This window comes from Chiloscyllium punctatum, chromosome 16 (genome assembly GCF_047496795.1).
Source record: "Chiloscyllium punctatum isolate Juve2018m chromosome 16, sChiPun1.3, whole genome shotgun sequence".
Lineage (NCBI taxonomy): Eukaryota > Metazoa > Chordata > Chondrichthyes > Orectolobiformes > Hemiscylliidae > Chiloscyllium > Chiloscyllium punctatum.
The window spans coordinates 8,974,577-8,997,102 of NC_092754.1; the positions used below are offsets into that span (position 1 = coordinate 8,974,577).

At 45.1% G+C, this 22,526-nt stretch overlaps 1 protein-coding gene across 1 annotated transcript in view; it reads right to left on the bottom strand.

Moving 5' to 3' along the window:
* The window catches only part of noc2l (NOC2-like nucleolar associated transcriptional repressor), a 214,593-nt gene that overhangs the window by 51,689 nt on the left and 140,378 nt on the right, over positions 1–22,526 (bottom strand). Inside the window, exons 13-14 of the mRNA XM_072586177.1 lie at positions 5,444–5,557; positions 1,252–1,353 (exon numbers count right to left, since the gene is read on the bottom strand). Of these exons, the coding sequence (XP_072442278.1) occupies positions 1,252–1,353; positions 5,444–5,557 (216 nt within the window). The remainder of the gene's footprint in view (positions 1–1,251; positions 1,354–5,443; positions 5,558–22,526) is intronic.

Here is a 22,526-nt window from a genome sequence, read left to right on the forward strand (position 1 = left end):
AACCTTAACTAAGCTTCCTTCTTCCTCTTGACTAGGTGTTCCAAATCCCTTGTCACCCAAGGTTCTTTCAACCTATCACCCCTTCCTTGCCTCAGTGGGACAAAGCTGTCCAGCACTGTCAGCAAGTGCTCCCTAAAAAACCTCCACATTTCTGTCATGTATTTCCCAATTTAGATGTCCTAGTTCTTGTCTAACAGCACCATAACTCCCTCTCTTCCAATTAAATACCTTGCCAAACCGTCTGCTCGTATCCCTCTCTATGAGTATAGTAAAGGTCAGGGAGTTATGATCACTATCACTGAAATGCTGTCCACAGGGGTGGTTCAGCAAATAACCAAAAGAATTCCTCTTGGACAGAGAACTTAAGCCAACATCCTTAATAATATTCAGTCTTCCAATCAATAGTGTTAAATTATAAATGGTTAAATTCCGAGTTTTCAAAGTAAAAGGTGCCACCTTATATCTGGTCCAACTTTATGCAGGAGTTACCAGCAATAACGTAAACACAATACGGGAGCAAAGGTAAAATATCGCAGATGCTGGAAATCTGAAACAAACAAAAAGAACGCTGGAGAAACTCAGCAGCTCTGGCAGCATCTGTGCAGAGAGAAATCACAGATTTGTAGAATCCCTACACGGTGTGGAAACAGGCCATTTGGTCCATTGAGTCCACACCAACTATCTGAAAAGCATCCCACACAGACCCACCTCCCTACCCTATCCTTATAATCCTGCATTTCCCATGACTAATCCATCTAGCCTGCATATCCCGGACACTGTGGGCAATTTCCCACGACCAATCTATCTAACCTGCTCATCTTTGGACTGTGGGAGGAAACCGGAGCACCCGGAGGAAACCCAAGCAGACACGGGGAAGAATGTGCAAACTCCAAACAGACAGTTGCCTGAGGCTGGAATCAAACCTGGGTCCCTGGCACTGTGAGGCAGCATTGCTAACCACTGAGCCACCGTACCGCCACAGAGTTAACGCTTTGAGTCTGGTACAACTCCTGTTCCGAACTACTAATCTCGGTTGAGTTGCTCCAACACTCTTGCTGTTTGTATTTAATACTTGAACATCAGACTGTTAGTGAAGGAAATATGTACAGAAGGCTCCAGACAGAGATGAATTTAATTTCCGAGCTTCAGAAAATACACTCAACTTGAATGAGAAATACTATAGTTAAATTAAAATATACGAGCAACCGAAAGACACACAGCTTTCACACACTGTCATCAGCTATTTCCTACCTGAATGACAGTTGGCAATACCAGTTCTGGAAAACCGATGGTATGTGCCTGAGTATGATAATACTCCAGAATCAGGTCATACAGCTGTTCTATTAAACCATCCTGCAATGCAAAACAATACGCTTTAAAAGATCATCTCAAAACCATCTGTGTTCAAACACAACATTTGAAACTGCAGATAATAATCTGTTTAATAACACGGATTTCTTTTGTGTCTTGGTAATCGTAGTGTACACACCTGTGCTACCTGTGTGGTCTCTCTATAATACTTATCATCTGATAAAAGACTGGACTCAGCATCTAACAAAATAAGTTATGGAATATCATCCCTGCAAGAACCAGACAATTTCTTAGCGCAAATTGGAGCAAATGGTACAACAGATGATTTGCTGTCGCCCAGGTACTGACAGGTTGACTGCCTCTGGGACTTTTAATGCATAACTGTGTTACTAGGACAGGAAATCACATTAAGTGCAGACATTCACAGGATTTGTTACTGGATGTTGCACTGCAACAAATCATTTACTGGACCGACTGTGTACGAGGACTTGATGTGGCTCTCTCAGTTATTCCTGACAGAGGCTCTAGAGTAGATTAAAATGATAGAACAAAGGACTCGGACAAAATTATTAAGCTCAGAGGACTATAAATCATAAATGCTTCAGAAAGGAAAGGCACTGAATGCAAATTTCACATGAAGGATTCAAAATAGCCTACTCTTAGCTAATAATGCTGAACTTATCATAGGGATAACAGAAGGAGATAGATTTCTTCTTTCAAATGGTCACAATGGGTTTATTTTAAGTCTGTCATCAGATTTAGATTAGATTAGATTCCCTACACAAGTCCACACTGACCCTCCAGAGAGTAACCCACTCAGTCCCACTTCCCTCTGACTAATGCACCTAACAATTTCCCATGGCCAATCCGCTTGACCTGCACATCTTTGGACTGTGGGAGGAAACCCACACAGACACGGGGAGAATGTGCAAACTCCACACAGACAATCACCCGAGGCTGGAATCGAACCTGTGACCCTGGTGCTGTGAGGCAGCAGTGCTACCCACTGAGCCACCGTGCTGCCCTAATTGGTTTCCTGTATATACTCGCTTCAAAGTAAAAACTTTTAGGCAAAAGGTTGAGCTGCACACAAGTAATATTTTGAAGGATCTGAAAGCCACTCATCTAATTGCTTTGCTATCACAGAGTTGCCTAATTCGAGACTAGCTTGGGGGGCTGTGTTAGTATTATCATGAGCTGGTCTCACAACATGACCAAGTTTTGTGACCAGAAAGAAAACTTAAAAGCACACGTGAGCTTGGTTGAAATTTCAACATCGACAAAAATAATACCCTCTTTCATCAGAGGAGGAGGAAGTGGGACGCTGTCTCACAAAACACATAGCCAAAGGCCACAGCAGGTACGGGAACACTGCCAAAACCTAACAACTGACTGAGCCCACAGGAAAATGGGATTGGAATCTATGGAAATGGTTTACAGGCTAAAATAGATCGACAGGGTTCAGAACTCTGTTGGTTATTTGAGATTTGTTTACATTTAAGCAAGTGTCCTTCGCCAACCTGGACAGTAGTCTGTCAGCAAGGGCTGATCAACCTCCCAGCCAGAGCATAAAGGGTAACGATAGCTGCTGACGCATTTCAGGAAGCTCTGTGGTCCAGTCTGGTCAAGTAGCCTCTATACGCAGCATTCCTGATGAAGAGGTTATGCTCATAACATCAATTCTCCTGCTCTTTGGACTGACCTGCTGTGCTTTTCCAGCGCCAAACCTTTGACTTTGATCTCCAGCATCTGCAGTCCTCACTTGCTCCTCTACACACAGCCCCATCAGGGGAGAAGTGGACTAGGTTAGGATTTTTTTCACGAGTGTTCAGACGAATGTGGGGGGGGGGGGAAGGGAAGGGGGGGGCGGGTGGAAGGGTGGAATCTCACAGAGACGTATAAAATTCTAACAGGACTAGGGAGGGTAGTGCAGGGAGGATGCTCCTGATGGTGGCCGCGTCCAGAGCCAGGGGGTCACAGTCTGAGGATTCGGGGTTGACCATTTAGGACGGAGATGAGGAGACATTTCTTCACCCAAAGAGCGGTGAGCCTGTGGAATTCATTACCACAGGAAGGAGTCAATGCCAAAACATTGAATATATTCAAGAGGCAGCTGGATATAGCACTTGGGGCGAATGGGATCAAAGGTTATGGGGAGGAAGCAGGATTCGGCTACTGAGTTGGATGATCAGTCATGATCACGATGAATGGCGAAGCTGGCTCGAAGGGCTGAATGGCCTCCTCCTATCTTTGATGTTTCAAGCAGTTGAACAATGGCATGTTTGAATGGAGTGTAGTGAAATTTATGAAGCTGAGGAACATATCTTGCTCCATTTAATGACCTAAGCATTAATAAAGTATCTGCTCGTGAAGTAACAATTTGATTGATGGTTTCAGAGCCAGACACACACTGAGGACAGTTGTCTATGCTGAGCCTCACCTACGTTTCTGATCAGGATGCCATGGAAGAACTGGGTGAAATTTAAAAAACAAATTCTTCACAGCTGGCTACTGCATTCCTGAGGGCATTTAAGAGTCCGGCACATGGCTGTGGGTCTGGAGTGACACATAGGCCGGACTGGATAAGGACATTAGATTCCTTTCATTATAGGATTGACTTTTTGTTATGACAATTGATAAAGCTTGCATGGTCTCCATAACGAAGACAAGCTTTTCTTTTAAATAGCCCAGGTTTATTAGAGTCATAGAGGTCTACAGCGCAGAGAAAGGCCATTCGGCCCATTGAGTCTGTGCCAGTCAAAGACAACACCTAACTATTCCAAACCCATTTCTCTGCAAGTTGCTAATGGCTTTGTAAGCCTGGGCATCACAAATGCATAGCTGAATATTTCCTCAGCGTTATGACAGTTTATGCCAAGACCACCTTACAGGGTGTGGGTTCCAGACTCCCTCTGCCCCTCTGGGTGAAATATATTTCCCTCACATTCCCTCAGCTTAAAACCATGCTCCCCGGTCATGGATCCCTACACCAGTGCATTCACCGGGATTGGAGCATTCCCGGTGCATTCATCGAGGATTGGGGCTTTCCTGGGACATCCCCCTGGGATTGTGGCATTCCTGGTGTGTTCATTCAGGATTGCGGCATTCCCAGTGCATTCAATGGGATTGTGACATTCCCAGTGCGTTCACCCGGGTTTGGAGCATTCCCGGTGTGTTCACCCAGAATTGTGGCACTCCTGGGCCGTTCACCCAGGTCTGGGGCACTCCCGGTGCATTCACCTGAAATTGTGGCATTACTCGGTGCATTCACCCGGGATTTGAAGCATTCCCAGTACGTTCAGTGGGATTGGAGCAGTCCCAGTGTGTTCACCCAGGTTTGGAGCATTCTCAACGTACCACTTTAGACTCTTTGCGGCTCTCTGAGGCAATGATCAAGCCTCCCAGCTGTGAGGTCGATGCTCCTGTGCTCTCTCTGACAACACCTGCCATCTGAAAAGCTAGCAAAGCCAAGTTTTGAACAATCCCTGGAAGCATCTTGCGATGTGATAAGCACAGACGACCTTGAGAAGGTGATCCTCAGACTGTAGAGGGGGAGGCTCCAATTAACCTTGAATGGGACGGCTCAGTGTGTCACGAGGCACTTGAACTGAGACCATTGGACAAGATGGGCACTATATAGGTCACCATGATGTAGAGATGCTGGCATTGGACTGAGGTGAACCTCACCTGAGGAAGCAGCAGCGCTCCAAAAGCTCATAATTTTAAATAAACCCGCCCGACTGTAACCTGGTGTCCTATGACTTCTGACTGTTCAGGCTGCAATTGGACTGAGAAGCAATTGCGCTTTGTTTTAAATTCACTGGATGCAAAGGGAACCACAGCCGAGATTCATTCAGATTAAAGTAAAAGTACACAGGACAGAATCGTATAGCTGTGTTAAGGACCCGGGGCAGAGATGGACGTTTGTGTGTGAGAGCTCGAGTTCATGTTACCGGTCAAACACCAAGCATCAAACAAGATGCTGTTCCCGAAATCACTCTCTTTCCTGTTTTGAGGCAGGCAGGAAGATGTTCTAATGTATTACAACTCCATGATGATAATCCTTATCATCCCATTAGTGAGGCACCCGGTCACACAGAAAAGCAAGGTTACCCGTTAGTGCATGACTTACTCTGAAAGCTTTCTCACGTAAATTTGCAGTGGACAACTTCAGAATCACAGTGAAGTTGATTGGGCGAAAACTCATCCTGCCAGGTTTCTTGTTAAAATCAACCTGTTGGAAAACCTAAGGAGACAATCACAAGTATAATTCAATTGAATTATGTTAATAGATGATATTTGCAAGGTTTGGAAATCATTTGAAGGTTATAATTTCAGCCAGAATTAAACACTCAGATCGTGACTTTGGGAGTTAGACGTGATTCACTCATTGTTTAAAACCAAGCTTCTTTCTCCTACCAACATGGGACAATCAGCACAGAATTCTTCAGCCACATGAGAATTTCTTCAATTGTTAACTAATCAAGTCAAATCTTTTGGCCTAAAACACAGAACACACAAAATGAACCGCACCCTTTACTCAGTCACAAATAGAGACTGAGAAAAGGACATGAGCAGCCTCATCTCTCCACCCCCCTCCCCGCTCCACCACCTCCGCACTCCCCCTCTCTCTCTCTCTCCCCCCCCCCCAACCTCCGCGCTTCCCTTCTCTCTCCCCACAATGACACTCTCTCCACCTCCTCCCTCTCTCCACATCCCCACACACACTCTCTTTCTCTCCACCTCCACACTCTGTCCGTCCCACCCTGGACGCTTGTGAATGCTAACTTATAATTTTATATTCGCTCAGAATTTAGGACCTTTCGTAGTTCCAATGTCAAAGGTCACTGTACTGATTATAATGAGGTCAGCCAGGTGTGTTCCCTGATTGGGGCTCTTAAACTGATAGAAACAGGGGTATCAGATTTCCTGACACCCATGAGTTGACTCTGACGAGTCTATATCAGAGACAAGGATTTTGCACATTAAAAAAAATGGTGACTTGTAGAGATGTACAGCATGGAAACAGACCCTTCAGTCCAGCTCGTCCATGCCAACCAGATATCCTAACCTAATCTAGTCCCATTTGCCAGCATTTGGCTCATATCCCTCCAAACCTCGCCTATTCACGTACCCATCCAGATGCCTTTTAAATGCTGTCATTGTATCAGCCTCCATCACTTCCTCTCGCAGCTCATCCCATACACACACCACCCTCTGTGTGAAAATGTTGCCCCTTAGGTCCCTTTTAAATGTTTCCCCTTTTATCTCAAACCTATGCCCTCTAGCCTGGGACTCACCCTAAGAAAATGATAGAACATAGAAAAGAACAGCACAGAACAAGTCCTTCAGCCCACGATGTTGTGCTGAGTATTAATCCTAAAGTAAAATAATCTTGTCATTTTACCCTATCCATGCCCCTCATGATTTTATAAACCTCTACAAGGTCACCCCTCAGTCTCCGATCCAGTCTGGCTTACACTTGACTCTCCCTAAAGGACATTAATCCAGAGGCCAAGACTAATGCACTGAAGACACAAATTCAAATCCCACCACGGCAACTGGTGGAATCTCAAATCTGGGACATGAAGTTGGCGTCAGACACACCCATCATCAATGGATGTTCACAGACGCCTTCTAGAGAAGGAAATCGGCCACCTTTACCCAGTCTGGCCTACACGTGACTCCCAACCCTCTGAAATGGCTGGGCAATGAGGGATGGGACACCCACATCCCAGGGAATGATAACGTGCGCCATCCTGCTTCCTTTGAACAGAACCGCGCCATTGTCCACAGTTTGCGTGTCCAGCTTACAGGCCACAGAACAAGGGCATCAAGTGGATAAATGTGAGGCATCGCCTTCTGGTAAAACAACCAAGGGCAGGACTTGCACAACTAAATGTAGAACTTTGGGTAGTGTTATAGAACAGAAGGTTCAGGGACATAATTGTTCAATATTTGCATCACATGTAGACTGGGTGGTTTAGCACACTTGCCTTTATTGCTCAGTCCTTTGCAGTATAGGAGTTGGGATGCCATGTTGACTTTGTACAGGATGATGGGGAGGCCTTGTCTAGAGTACTGTGCCTAGTTATGGTCACCCTTATATAGGAAAGATATTATTAAACTGTAGAGGGTACTGTATAGATTTACTAGGATGTTGCCGGGAATGGAAGGTTTGAGGTATAAGGAGAGGCTGGGGCTGTTTTCAGTGGAGCGTAGGAAGTTGAGGGGTGACTTTATTGAGGTTTATAAAATCATGAAGGATATAGGGAAGGTGAACAACAGGCGACTATCTCCAGAGTGGGGGAGTTCAAGACCAGGGGGTATATTTTTAAGATGAGAGGAGAATAATGTTAAAAAGGACATGAGTGGCAACCTTTTTACACAGAGGGTGGCTCGTGTGTGGAATGAACTGCCAGAGGATGAGTGTACTGTTACAACGTTTAAAAGACATTTGGATAAGTTCACCAATAGGAAAGGGTTGGAGAGACTGGAGCTATCCAAAAGATGGGGTGTATTAGCAAAAGGAAAAACAAGACTTCGAAGCAGCATTGCTGCGGGACATGTTGAATTGGCTGCTCCTGTGGGACTGGAGAGTTTTTAAAAATCTTTTTCAAAAAGAAAGCCTGACCTTGGCTCCGGGGAACACACGCAGTCAGCGGGGGAAGTGCTAACATCAAAGGGAACGAGAAACTAAAAGAGAAGACGGATGATGTTGGCAAAGGAGAGGTTATCTGAGGAAAGTGAAATCTTGGACTGACCGTCACAGGCCACGGAAAAGAAAAACTCCAGTTTATTATTCAGAAAAGTAAAAGGACACTTTTCATGCACCGAGCTAGCAACAATTCACTCAGTGAAGAACCCACGAGCCCAGGACCTGCATCCTCTGGGACCATTCCTGCTTCTAATTATAACCTGTCACAGCAAACAGGCCAGAGAGAGAGACGGGAAAGAGAGAGAAAGACAGAGATAGATAGACAGACAGAAGGGGGGGGGCGGGGGGGGGGGAAGGGCGAGCACAGCGGGTGAGGGAGGACAGAGAGAAAGTGTGGATGGGAGAGAGAAATAAGAGAGAAACAGGGCAGAGAGAGGAGAGAATGAGAGGGTGAAAGCAGGGGGAGGGGAGAGAGAATGGGGACAAAAGAGAAAAGGGAGAAAGGACAGACAGAGAGTGGGTGGAGAGAGAGGGGGGGGGAGATAGACAGAGAGAGAGAGAGAGAGAGAGAGAGAGGGAGAGGGAGAGAGAGAGAAACACACAGAGACAGAGGGGGAGAGGGGGGGAGAGGGAGAGAGAGAGAGAGAGAGAGAGAGAGAGAGAGAGAGAGAGAGAGAGGAAGGAAGGGGAGGGGGGAGGATGGGGCAGAGAGAGTGCTGGGGAAAAAAAAGAGAGAAGTAGGGAGAGAGGAGAGATGTTTGTGAAAGTGCACATTGCCATAGAATTCCAGGCTCTCTGAGTGACCTATGACACAACACCATCACTGGTACTAAGTGGTGTCACAAGAGAATTTGTTTAATTGGACACACTCTATCGGAGACAGATGCCAAGCTGGAAGACCTACAGATGGAGGAAACATCTTGCAAGTTTTACTGGGTCTCTTTATGTTTCTGAGGTTTATCTGTGTCCCTCGGTGCTATTTCAGGATTGCAGACCTGTTTCTTTTGTAAACAACCTGTTGCTGGTACAGGAGCTGGATTATAATTCGGAAATTAGGCCAGAGGAAGCGATTGGACAAAGAGGAATACTTTCACACATACGCTCACGAAGGCCAGTTTCTACCTCAATGAGACAGGACAAGCTGTATTCTCTGTCAGTTAGGACCCAAAATCACCCTCACCTCGGAGTCCAAATGCTGTGGGTTCAGGTGCCACTCCAACAACAAGGGAGTGCTACTTTCTCAGATGCACTGTCTAACAGGTGTAACACCAATGTCCAGTCTCAGTTGTGTTTGTGTCAGGGATTAGGACAGTGGAGAAATCCTGTGCTGGTGTCACAGAGCTGTACATCACTAGGTATAAATACTAAAGAGTGGGTGGAGTTAAAACACGGGCAGGTGTTCACATCTGCCTGGACATCCTGGAATGTGAGACTCTCTTAATGAGACACAGAGCACATCAACAAAAAGAAGTTGGATTAGAGCTATTCACTCATTAGTCAGAGTCTGATACTTATTAACCTTGAGTAATAGTCGTCTGAGCCACAATCAATTATTTTGAAATTTGTTTTGAAATTTGAACCTTAAGATAATTCCTGACTTTGTCTCCACCCTGGCCGTTCTATAAAGGAGCCAAACCCGCTGGGTGGCACTGAGCACATGAAGAACTGTGGCATCAAAGATTCAAGGCATCACTGCCAGGAAGTGCAGGGAAGTTTGCCCTGGTGCTCTGGCTAACATTTATCCCTCAACCAACTTCATTCAAATAGATTATCTGGGGACCACTGTGTGTGGCTATCTCCTGCACTTCAACTGAATCCATTGTCAGTAGCAGGGAGCTAGACAAATGCAAACCTGCCTTTCTTTTTCTGGGAATTTGCAAAGCAGCCCCTTGAAACAAAGGCATCACCCTCGGTGATGTAACACAAGTGAAAATATTAACTCGTTGCCTAAATGTGATCAAATTCAATGTACTGTAAACACATACTTGTACATGCATGTTGCAGTCCACAGCTATGGATAATGATGGAAGAGGCTCCATTTTCTTTCCATAACATGGCCAACCAACTGTCTCTTCCACTCCGACTGTCTGCCATTGACTGGTTCTGGGTAGGGTCAGGGTTAGGGTTAGGATTAGAATCAGGATTTATAATGGATAGAGACACTAGGGGTTGGTATCATGAATGGACTTTGCTGCTTGGCCAGCACAGTAATGTTATTGGCCTGTATAATTCTTGCGACATTTGTAGTTGGCTAATGTGAACGGATTGAAGATAAATTAGCATTGGGGTCAGGGACTAGGTTGAGCTTTAAAAGAGACCGGTGAATGTTGGGGAACACAAAGTTTAAAGGTAGGGAGGTACCGAAAGTAATCAGTATTAATAGGGAAATGGTAACAGGGAAATTGATGTGATCCAAGCTGGATAAATTGCCAGGGCCTGATCAACTACATCACAAACTACTTAAGGAAATGGCCCAAGAAGTAGTGAAGGCATTGGTGGTCATCTTCCAAGATTCTACAGACTCTAGAACAGTTCCTACAGATTGGAGGGTAGCAATTGTAACCCCTCTACTTAAGAAGGGATGTCAAGAGAAAACCAGAAATTATCATCCAGTGAGCCTGACGTCAGTAGCAGGGATAATGCAAGAGTCCATTATAATGAGTTAATAGCAAAGCACTTGGAAAACAGTGACAGAATCGGACTGAATCAACAGGGATTGATGAAAGGACAATCACGCCTCATACCTACTGGAATATTTTGGGGATGTAGCTAGTAGAGTTGATGAGGGGAGCCAGTGGACTTTTAAGTTTTTGATAAAGTCCCACATGAGCACGTAAAAGTAAAGCAGTCAGGACTGGGGGTCGTGTGTTAAGACAGACAGAAGACTGGCTGGCAGACAGGAAACACAGATGGAACAAACAGGAATGGAGGGGAGTGTCTGCTGCCGCACTGTAGGTATCAGTGCCTGGACCCCAACTATTTACAATATGTAGAATTATTTAGATGAGGGCACTAAATGTAATATCGTTAGATTCGCTAATGACACAAAGCTGGGTGGGAAGCTGAACGGTGAGGAAGATGCAGAGATATTTCAGGGTGATTTGGACAGGCTGAGTGAGTGGGCAAACGCACGGCAGATAAAGTATAATATGGACAAATGTGAGGTTACTCACTTTGGAAGCAAAAAGGAAGACAGATGTGCAGGGAAGACAGATGTTGGATATAGCATTTGAGACTAAAGTGATCAAAGGATATGGGGGAGAAACCAGAACAGGCTATTGAGTTGAATGATCAGCCATGAACTTGTTGAATGGTGGAGCAGGCTTGAAGGGCTGAATGGCCTACTCCTGCTCCTATTTTCTATGACTTGAAGGCGCCAGTGTTGGACTGGGGTGGTCAAGGTGAAAAATCGCACAAAGCCAGGTTATAGTCCAACTGCCTTATTTGGGAGTATTAGCTTTCAGAGCACTGCTCCAACGCACCACCTGAAGAAGGAGTGGCGCTCTGAAAGCAAGTGCTTCCAAATAAATCAGTTGGATTATAACCTGGTGGTGTGAGATTTTTAACCTTGTCTTATTTTCTATGTTTCTATGAACAAAAAAAATGAACAAGAAATGATCCTGAAGATGCCACAGAATGAACCAAGAACAGATTTCCTACCTTTTTTTTAAAACATTTTTTCCCTGTACTTGCTTCTATATAGACTATTAAGCATTGTAGCAACCTTAAGGAGGTTCTAAAATGTCCTTTGACTGCAGGAAAAACTTAACGAAGGGATTTATCCATAACATAACAAACTATATGGAGTACATTCCTGAGTGTGACTCCAATGCCACAAGTACTTTTGTAATAACTGTGCCAAATGCCCCATTATCAACCAACCGCAATATGTTGCCTCTTGGCTCTCTCAATCCAAAATCCAATCCCATCCCAATGGCCACATATAATCCAGCAATTACTTCTGGATGCAGGAATAACACACGTTGCTTCAGGGATCACTTACTGACCCATTGCTGCTCCGATTTCTAATGTTCATTGTGTAGGCTTTCACTCTGAACAGTACTGAAGCATGATGCCCAACTGTGACCATTCCCAAACATATTCTGATGAATGCTAATGGTCCCAGGGTTACTGTTTGAAGATCGGAAAAATGGTCCCATGTTTTGACCAACGCTCGTCCCTTGAAGCAACTATCAGAAGTCAAATCAAGTGCTCCCTCACCTCAGTCGTAACTGTGGGGTGTTTGCACTGTGTGTAAAATGGCTGTCTAAAGAACGATGGATAATAGTACCTTCTTGGTGAACTGCTCTGTGATGTTTTAAGAAGCTTGGAAGGTCATTGCATGTAAATGTAAGGTCTTCTTTTCTCCACTAGATTACTGCTGAGTGGTCCATGGCAGCAGTCCAAGGCCAGCAATGGCTTTGGAAATGAGCCAGCCCATCTCTTGGGTATTAATTAAGGAAAGGAGGAGATAAAGAGAGAAAGATAAAGGGGAGAAGATGCAAAAGGGATCTCAATACGTCTGATATGCAAAACCTTTTGATGTGCGTTAAACTTTAGAATCCCTCAGGAGGTATGCATGAGTAGGTTTCATTCAAACTCATCCATGGAGCTTGCTTCCCTACAATCAGTGTAACCTCTTCAGGCTTCCAATCCATCTGGGGCTCTGCTTGTTCCTCAATATGACCCTGGCGTCTCTCCCACTTCCCCCAACCCCATTGCTTGGTGGCCGTCTTTCAGCTGTCCAGGTTTCAGGGTTAGCAGTCCCACCTTAAAATAGTTTTCTTCTGTCTCCAGTTTTAAGATGTGTGTTAAAACAAGCTACTTAACTAAGCTTCTAGTCATGGTTCCTAATGGCTCTTTCTTTGGCTCAATGTCAAATATTCCTTTAAATATCCTGCGTTACATTTTGTGATGGTTTACTATATTACTGGCACTTTGTAAATGCAAGTTTGTTCACGGAGCAATATTCCCCTTGTTCAGCCCAGACCACTCTCATATAACCCCATTAAAAGAAAGATGAGAAAAGACCATTAAGGCTTATCATCACTCACCTTATTGATCAAACACTACAATTTGATTACTCCTACCCAGTCTCTGTTAAACCTAACTCTTGGCGCAAGACGCAAAATTAATGCCTATTTTTGTCCGAATGCAGGAATTTGTTGTAGAATTGAAGGCACAAATAAACTGATCACTGTAGAGTTGTAGAGTCATAGAGATGTACAGCATGGAAATAGACCCTTCGGTCCAACCTGTCCATGCCGACCAGATATCCCAACCTAATCTAGTCCCATTTGCCAGCACCCGGCCCATATCCCTCCAAACCCTTCCTATTCATATATCCACTCAGATGCCTTTTAAATATTGCAATTTCAACTGAGTGAAGATGGCTTTGGTAACCTTACAGAAACTCAACCTTCTCTCTTTGAAAGGAGAAACCTCAGGCATGAGAGTGCTCTTTCTCTGGTATAGTTCCAAAATGTGAGCCTGTGTATTAGTAATTTGTACTGTAACGTGTACACTGACTGTTGCTTCAAGGGCAGTGCAGTAAGACTTTAATGAAATTCCATTTTGCAAACTCTCTGCCAATGTCTAATTTTAATTTCTTTCGGAAAAAGAAAACACTATCTTTCAAACCACAACCGCCCCACCACAGGAACAACTCTCTCTTTGTCTTCAATACTGAAAGTTACAGACTGTAAAACATTCACATCTGCAAGGGGTCAACCCTTGGTGCAGATACCACTGTCTGAATGATTGCATTTACCACACCTCCTTTGTGTGCCATTGGTACACGGAGACCAAGGATTCCAGTAAACTTTAAACATATTTACACATCAGCTTAATGTGATGCATGGTTTAAACCACTGCTGGATCTGAACGGATGCTACATACTAACTTGTGGTTTAAGTGATTAATCCCACATTGTTTAAACGCAGCACCACACTGGCATCCACTTGTCACCATATGTTTTTAAACAACAACAACTTGCATTTATCGTGTTACCTTTAACATAGAAAGCATCCCAGAGGGCTCTTGCAGAGGCGGAAACACAGAAAAAGATATCGAGCCAAAGGATTAGTGAGATTAGGATCGGGGACTAAATGCCTTGTCAAGGAACAGAACATGTTGGAGAAACCTGCAGTAGTTTAGGGCGGCACAGTGGCTCAGTGGTTAGCACAGCTACCTCACAGCGCCAGGGACCCAAGGTTTGATTCCAATCTCAGGTGACTGTCTGTGTGGAGTTTGCACATTCTCCCCGTGTCTGCGTGGGCTTCCTCCGGGAGCTTCGGCTTCCTCCCACAGTCCCGAAGATGTGCAGGTTTGGACCTCAATTAGGCAGCTGAAGTTGAATCCTGTGCTGGTGTGGTCCCAGTCGGGTGTTGTGCTCACAGGGAATACTGACCCATCAATTGGGGGTCTTAAACCCTAGCCCCACTTGATTACAGCACAGTGAAGCTTTGTCAGTCAAACTACAACAGTGCTCAATCACCCTGTAGTAAAGACAGAAGGGAGGAGAACAGGAGCAGAAAGATCATTTAAAGCAGACCAGAGTGTCTCAAGATGGGACATTTTTTGTCATAATTAACTACAGGAGCACAATGGTAACGTCACTGGACTAGTGGAGTTCAAATCCCACTACAGCAACTGGGGAATGGAAATGAATGAATAAACCTGGAATAAAATGACAGTCTTGTTACTAAGGACCATGAAATGATCAGATTGCTGTTAAAAACCGATCTAGTAAACTCCAGTCTCCTCCTGCAGTGTGGGAAATCTGTCATCCTTTCCCAGTTTGACCCTCTGAGTCAGAGCAACGTGGCAGAAACTTTACCCCAAAACCGTGGGTGTCCCTACACCGCATCAACAACAGCAATTTGGGGGTGTGGAGGGGTTCTCACCACCACCTTTGAAAAGGTAGTAGTTGTGGGCAATAAATAGCAAGCAGAAGAGTGCCAAATATATTTGGAATCCTCAACATGATGTTGAATATTTAGTGATAGGAATAGGGCGAGTCATGGTTAAGTGTTAATCCCACATGGACATTTCTAACATGTGGTCGTGTAAACATGCCTCCTGCCTCTGGTATCTAGCTGTTCAACTCAATACAGCACAGAGAGAAGCCCTTTGGCCCAAACTAGTCCACGCCAATCAAAATGGCCATCCACTCTAACCCATTTCTCTGCACTTGGCCCATATCCTTCTAATCCTTTCCTATTCATGTATTTGTCCAAATGTCGTTTAAATACTGTTAATGTACCCACCTCAACCACATATGTGTACCACCCTCAGTATGAAAAAGTTGTTCCTCAGGTTCCCTTTTATTCTTTCCCCTCTAGTCCTCGATTCCCCAAACCTTGGGAAACAGACTGAGTGTATTCACCCTCCCTATGCCTCTCGTGAATTTATACATAAGATCCCCCTCAGTCTCCTATGCTCTAAAGGAAAAAGTCGTAGCTTGTCCAGCCTCTTTCTATAACTCAGTCCCTTGAGTCCTGACAACATCCTTGTAAGTTTCTTATAGAACATAGAACATAGAAAAATACAACGCAGTACAGGCCCTTCGGCCCTCGATGTTGCACCGACCGAAGCCTACCTAACCTACACTAGCCCATATGCTTATCCAATGCCTGCTTGAATGACCATAAAGAGGGAGAGTCCACCACTGATACTGGCAGAGCATTCCATGAACTCACAACCCACTGAGTAAAGAATCTACTCCTAACATCTGTCCTATACCAACCTCCCCTTAATTTAAAGCTGTGCCCCCTAGTAACAACTGACTCCATATGCGGAAGAATTCTCACTGTCAACCCTATCTAAACCCCTAATCATCTTGTACACCTCTATCAAATCTCCCCTAAACCTTTTCTCCAATGAGAACAGCCCCAAGTGCCTCAGCTTTTCCTCATACGATCTTCCTACCATGCCAGGCAACATCCTGGTAAACCTCCTCTGCACCCGTTCCAGTGCCTCCACATCCTTCCTATAGTATGGCGACCAAAACTGTACACAATACACCAGATAAAGCCGCACCAGAGTCTTATACAACTGCAACACGACCTCAGGACTCCGGAACTCAATTACTCTACCAATAAAAGCCAGTACGCCATATGCCTTCTTCACTGCACTATTTACCTGGGTGGCAACTTTCAAAGATCTGTGTACATGGACACCAAGATCCCTCTGCTCATCCACACTACCAAGTATCCGACCATTAGCCCAGTACCCCATCTTCTTGTTACTCTTACCAAAGTGAATCACTTCACACTTAGCTACATTGAACTCCATTTGCCACCTTTCTGCCAAGCTCTGCAACTTATCTGTATCCCGCTGTAACCTGCCACATCCTTCTTCGCTGTCCACCACTCCACCAACTTTCGTATCATCCACAAACTTGCTCACCCAGCCTTCAAGCCCCTCCTCCAGGTCATTTATAAAAATGACAAACAGCAATGGTCCCAAAACAGATCCTTGTGGAACACCGCTAGTAACTGCACTCCAAGATGAACCTTTACCATCAACTACTACCCTCTGTCTTCTTCCAGCCAGCCAATTCCTAATCCAAACCTCTAATGCACTCTCAATGCCATACCTCCGTAATTTTTGCAGTAGCCTACCATGGGGTACCTTATCGAACGCCTTGCTAAAATCCATATACACCACATCTACTGCTTTACCCTCGTCCACTTCCTTAGTCACCTTCTCAAAGAACTCAATAAGGTTTGTGAGGCAATTCTTTCCAGTTTAATAACATCCTTCCTACAGCAAGATGACCAAGACTGAACACAATACTCTATGTGTGGCCTCACCAATGTCCTGTACAACTGCAACATAACTTCCCAACTTCTATACTCAATGCCCTGACTGATGAAGGCTAGTGTGTGGACACACCAGTCGCGTGGAACCGAAACCTTCCATCACTCTAATCCAAGTGCCAGGCCAGAAATGTTCCCATCACTGTTAACAATCACGTCCATTTTAAGGCAGAAATGCTTCGCTTTCTACACATTTTCTAGGGACGCTAAAATACAGGCCTGGGGGTGCTCTGGGAAACGGCAGAGAAACAGGCCAGGAACTCATGGACAACCATATCTGAATGCTCAGCAGAACTTTGAGAGTGGGCAAAAGTGAGGACTGCAGATGCTGGAAATCACAGTCTAGATTAGAGTGGTGCTGGAAAAGCACAGTAGGTCAGGCAGCATCCAAGGAGCAGGAAAATCGACATTTCGGGCAAAAGCCCTTCATCAGGAATCCAGATCTAATCCTTCATCTAATCCAGAACTTTGAGAGTGGCCCATTAAAGAGTTAAGCTCAGCACTGAAATGGTTGGAAAGTAAACAAAGAGAAAGCACGAGATGGGACAGTTCACACTGCAAACACAAATAGAACATAAGAAACATGTCAGCCCCAGACCAGTAAAGGGGGGGGGGGGGGGGGGGGGGGGAGGTTTTGTTTTTACAGCAGCTCACTACTCTCAAGCAACTGGCAGGCTGAAAATGAAAAGCCAATTTCGAGTGTATCGGATGTGGTTAGGGCAAGTGGAAGCCAAGAGGAAGCACAGGGTGGAGAGTGGTAAGTCTGGACCATACGTGATATACCACACTGTGTTACAACAAGCGGAAATACGTTACCTTGAAACACACTACAGCGGCAAAAGAGGGAGCAAACAAAAAAGGCTACTGTCACTAAGTAAACTGGCAAACATCTTGAGAGAAGGAAGGAAGCTAGTGAACGGCAGACTAGCATGTATGAGCCAAAGGGGTGTTAATACATGTCACTGCTCTCCACAGGCCAGCAGGATGTGGGCTCACGGAGGCGTGCGTAGCCAAATTGAAACCGCACAGCACATTTTTCATCTGCAGCCGGTTAGGCAGCAAGCAGCACGCCCTCAGCACTAATCTGATCAGCAAAGTTAGAAACAGCAGATCCCCCCTAAACCTGCCTCTTAGCGCGTGGCGTTAGCCGTCTCGGTCTCCCTGCTGATGTTCTCACCGTCTCAGCCCCAGCTTCTCGATGCCTTGAAAGGGGACAGTGAGAAACGCTGCCACCGCAGGCCATTCGCATCAGTGCTGTCCCTTTATCAGTGCTTCTCCCCCACTTTGCTGTTTTTCTCAGAATCTCATAAGTCAGTCCTACTTGCTTGTGTCGCTGTGATCGTTTGCATGCCCCTGGGTAATCTGGATCCAGCAGCTTCATTTTAAGGGAGTGCACCCTGTAATGGCCCACGTGAAACTATTTCTCCTCCGTTTGTTTTTAAGAGCAGAGGATGCGAACGAGCCAAGGACCAGAATAACCAGCAGCCCAGAGGAGCACAGGCAATGGCAAGTTTGACTCGGGATACGTACACAAGTTACTCTGTAACTGCAAAGTTAATCAGTTTATCTGTTCAATAAACCTACGCAAGGAATGAAGGGACATGGACCAATGGCAGGCAGAAGGGATTAGTTTAATTTGGCGCCATGTTTGGCACATGGTGGGCCAAAGGGCCTGGTCCTGTGCTGTGCTGTCCTATGTCCTAAACCAGCTCGTAATTTGGGCGGCACGCTGGCTCAGTGGTTAGCACTGCTCCCTCACAGGGCCAGGGACCTGGGTTTGATTCCGGTCTCGGGCAACTGACTGTGTGGAGTTTGCACATTCTCCCTGTGTCTGCGTGGGCTTCCTCGGGATGCTCCTGTTTCCTCCCACAGTCCAAAGATGTGCAGGTTAGGTGAACTGGCCATGTAAATTGCCCATAGTGTCAGGGGTAAATAAAGGGTAGGGGAGTGGGTCTGGGTGGGTTACGCTTCAGAGGGTTGGTGTGGACTTGTGGGGCCGAAGGGCCTGTCTCCACACTGTAGGGAATCGAATCTAATCTGATCTTCAACTACGTAGTACCCAGGCTACTCAGTGAGCCAATATAAGGGCTGTGAATGAATTTTTTTTTATAGTAGCGATTCAGTGTTAAGGAACACAATACGAGAGTAGAACATCTTTCTCAATTCCATTTTAATACATAACTCCTGGTTCCCAGGGCCATCGGCCACAGAAAAGAGTTTCTCCCCAGTAACATAGAAAGTAGGAATTTCTAATAGGGAGATCATGTTGTAGCTGTACAGGACATTGATGAGGCCACTTTTGGAATATTGTGTTCGATTCTGGTCTCCAGCCTATTGTTGGTAAACTTGAAAGGGTTCAGACAAGATGTACAAAGACGTTGCCAAGTTGGAGGATTTGAGCCACATGGAGAGGCTGAAGAGGCTCGGACTGTTTTCCCTGGAGCGCCGGTGGCTGAGGGGTGACCTTATAGAGAGGTTGATACAATCATAAGGGGCATGGATAGGTTAAATAGACTTTTTCACTGGGTAGGCGAGTCCAAAACTAGAGGGCATAGGTTTAGGGTGAGGGGGGAAAATGATATAAAAGGGACCCCAATGGGCAACATTTTTCATGCAGAGGTTGGTGCATGTATGGAATGAGCTGCTAGTAGGAATGGTGGAGGCTGGTACAATATTTGAAAGGCTGGGTACATGAATAGAAAGAGTTTAGAGGGATATGGGCCAAATGCTGGCAAATGGGACTAGATTAGTTTAGGACATCTGTCAGTATGGACGAATTGGACTGAAGGGTCTGTTTCCGTGCTGTACATCTCCATGACTCTGTGAATTAGGGAGGTGAGATTCGAGAGTAAACATCACTATAGTTCAGTTTGCCCCAAGTTTTTATATCTGTGCTGTAAACTGTGTAATACACATTACACAGAAAGTGGCATTAAATAAATACCGATGTTGGTCTGAGGTAATTCACACTAAAGTATAACGAGAACTCTCTTCGAACTGAAAGAGATTGGAAAATCTTGCATCCTCCGGTACCTGACATGACCATCGGACTCTTGGACTGCTTTCCAGGGTAAAGTGTTGCAAAGCAGCAGCCAATTTGGGCACAGCAAACCACGTGAACCAGCAAGAATAACAAGGTCACTTGTACTGTGATGTTATCGGATGGATTAATATTGACCAGAACATCTTGAAAATCTCCCCTGCACTTCTTCAAAATAAGGCACCGAGATCTTTCACAGCCACCCCAACAGACAGATTAGAATTAGATATTGTTGCCCCGTGTACCCAAGTATAGGAACGCAGGAGTCCAGTGAAAAACGGTCAAAGTCGCCATTCTCCAGCTCCATCTTGGTTATAAACACCAGAATTTTATGAAGAGCAACAGCAGAAATAACAGAGAGCCAAAAAGAAAGAAAAACATTCAGATTTCAAAGTTGAAAGTTGTTCTCTCTGTCAAGGTTGTTTGGAATGCACAGCCACTGATGCAGCCACGGCCTGGGGGGGCCAGGTCAGTCTGCAAGTCTTGTGTTGGTCACCAGGGTGAGCTACGTTCTGACCCACTCTTGCTGCTAATACCATTCTGCCTTCGATCGCTGGGAGGAACCATATCCGCCACCTCTGATTGCGCCGTAAGGAAGCATATTCGCTGCTTCTAATCGCCGGGAGGAACCACAATGGCCACCTTCACCTCTGACAGTGCAATGCTCCCAAGGCACCGCCCTGGAGCATTTTGCCTAAATGACGGTGTTGAAGATCTCACATGACCAAGAATGTCATGACTCAAAAGGCAAACATACGAGCAACCTGCCACACTGCAGCTAACTAGGGATGGAAAACAAACTGCAAGGTGGAATGGAAGAAACTTCTCCCTACTTTGAAACTGTTGTACATCTGGCCAACACATACATACTCTGGGCACCACAGAACACTTTCTTTCACCTAAAAAGCTCCCTATTTCCTGCGAAGCTCAAGTTCCAGAACTCTTCCATAGCATTCCAGCACTACTCCAAACAAACAATAATGATTTATCATCAAACCTCAAATATGAAAATAACTTCTGAATAATTGTAAGATTTTTGCAATAGTTTATTAGGCAATATCATCTAAAAGATGATTTCCCTCAGATTTTCTATATATGCCACATACCAACATTTAGAAGCAAAACAAGACAGAACTGGGCCAACCCTTCAGTTTATTCACTCTGAATGTTCTGTTCCGAGACAATGATTAAGATTTTCTGCATTTGCTGGATCATTGGACACACTTGCTTTATGGAAAAATGCAGCTGAATATCTTGCCTTACAGTCCAAAGACTACACTCATACCTCCTTCAAATATCCTTCCTGGTCTGATGGTGTGGCAAAAAAATACTTCAGCTTTGTTTTAAGTCATCATGTACTTTTCGTAACTGAACCTGGTTCACACCGTTTCAACTTTCAAAATGTCAGAGTGCAGCAGTGAGAGACCTTGGTACAGCACTAATATGATCAGACTAATTGAGAACTTTGATGGTGAGGCCATAATGGACACAGTATTAACATTGGCCCAAGTGTGGACAGTGCCAGGAACTCCATTACCAATGCATGGGAACATTTTCAACATTACAATAGGGGGACAGAGATCATGGCTGCTGCTCAAAATACCACCCCAAGCTGAAAGTGCATGAATCCATGTGATTGCCAGGCCCAGGGACTTGGAGAAAGTGAGAACTGCAGATGCTGGGGACCAGAGTTGAAAAATGTGGTGCTGGAAAAACACAGCAGGCCAGGCAGTATCTGAGGAGCAGGAGAATCGATGTTTCGGCTGTAAGCCCTTCTTCAGGAAGAAGGGCTTATGCCTGAAACGTCGATTCTCCTGCTCCTCGGATGCTGCCTGACCTGCTGTGTTTTTCCAGCACCACATTTTTCAGGCCCAGGGGCTTTCCAATTATAAAAACTAGCTCTGCGCCAACAATGCCTCATTTAGGAAGCAATGATAGTTGGTGCCCTTATTCCTCTGAGATTCGTCAGCAACAATTAAGAACTTTGTTTTTTTGCTGCCTTTTGCTTTGTACTGTAAAGAAACAGCCCCACCCTGTGTAACAGGCTTTCTCTGAAAAGGTAACAGGAGTTAAATTGGCTTAGCCTAATATGCTTAGCAAGGTAAGAGTTGGAAACTTTAAAGAGGAAGTCACCAATCATTGGCTGAAGCAAAATTTATAAAAGTAACCAAAACAGATTTCATAATGGCTGTGTTTGCAAAAAGTGATACAATTCTTTAAAGTGTTGACAGGGTTAATGCAGTGGATGTGGTATATGTGGACTTTCAGCTCGGTTTTGGCAGGTGAGGCTGCTGGAAGCTATTGGAGAGGATTAACAGATTGACTCTTGAAGAAACAGCTACCAGTGAAGCCAAGCTGCTTAAATGGGCAAGTAGTGTGTAGAGTCTAAAGTCAGCTTCTTAGAACTATTGCAGGAAAGTAGTAATAAATCAATTCTATTCTGGAACTTTTGATTAGATTAGATTAGATTAGATTACTTATAGTGTGGAAACAGGCCCTTCGGCCCAACAAGTCCACACTGACCCGCAACCCACCCAGACCCATTCCCTTACATTTACCCCTTTACCTAACACTACAGGCAATTTAGCATGGTCAATTCACCTAACCTGCACATTTTTGGATTGTGGGAGGAAACCGGAGCACCCGGAGGAAACCCACGCAGACACGGGGAGAATGTGCAAACTCCACACAGAGA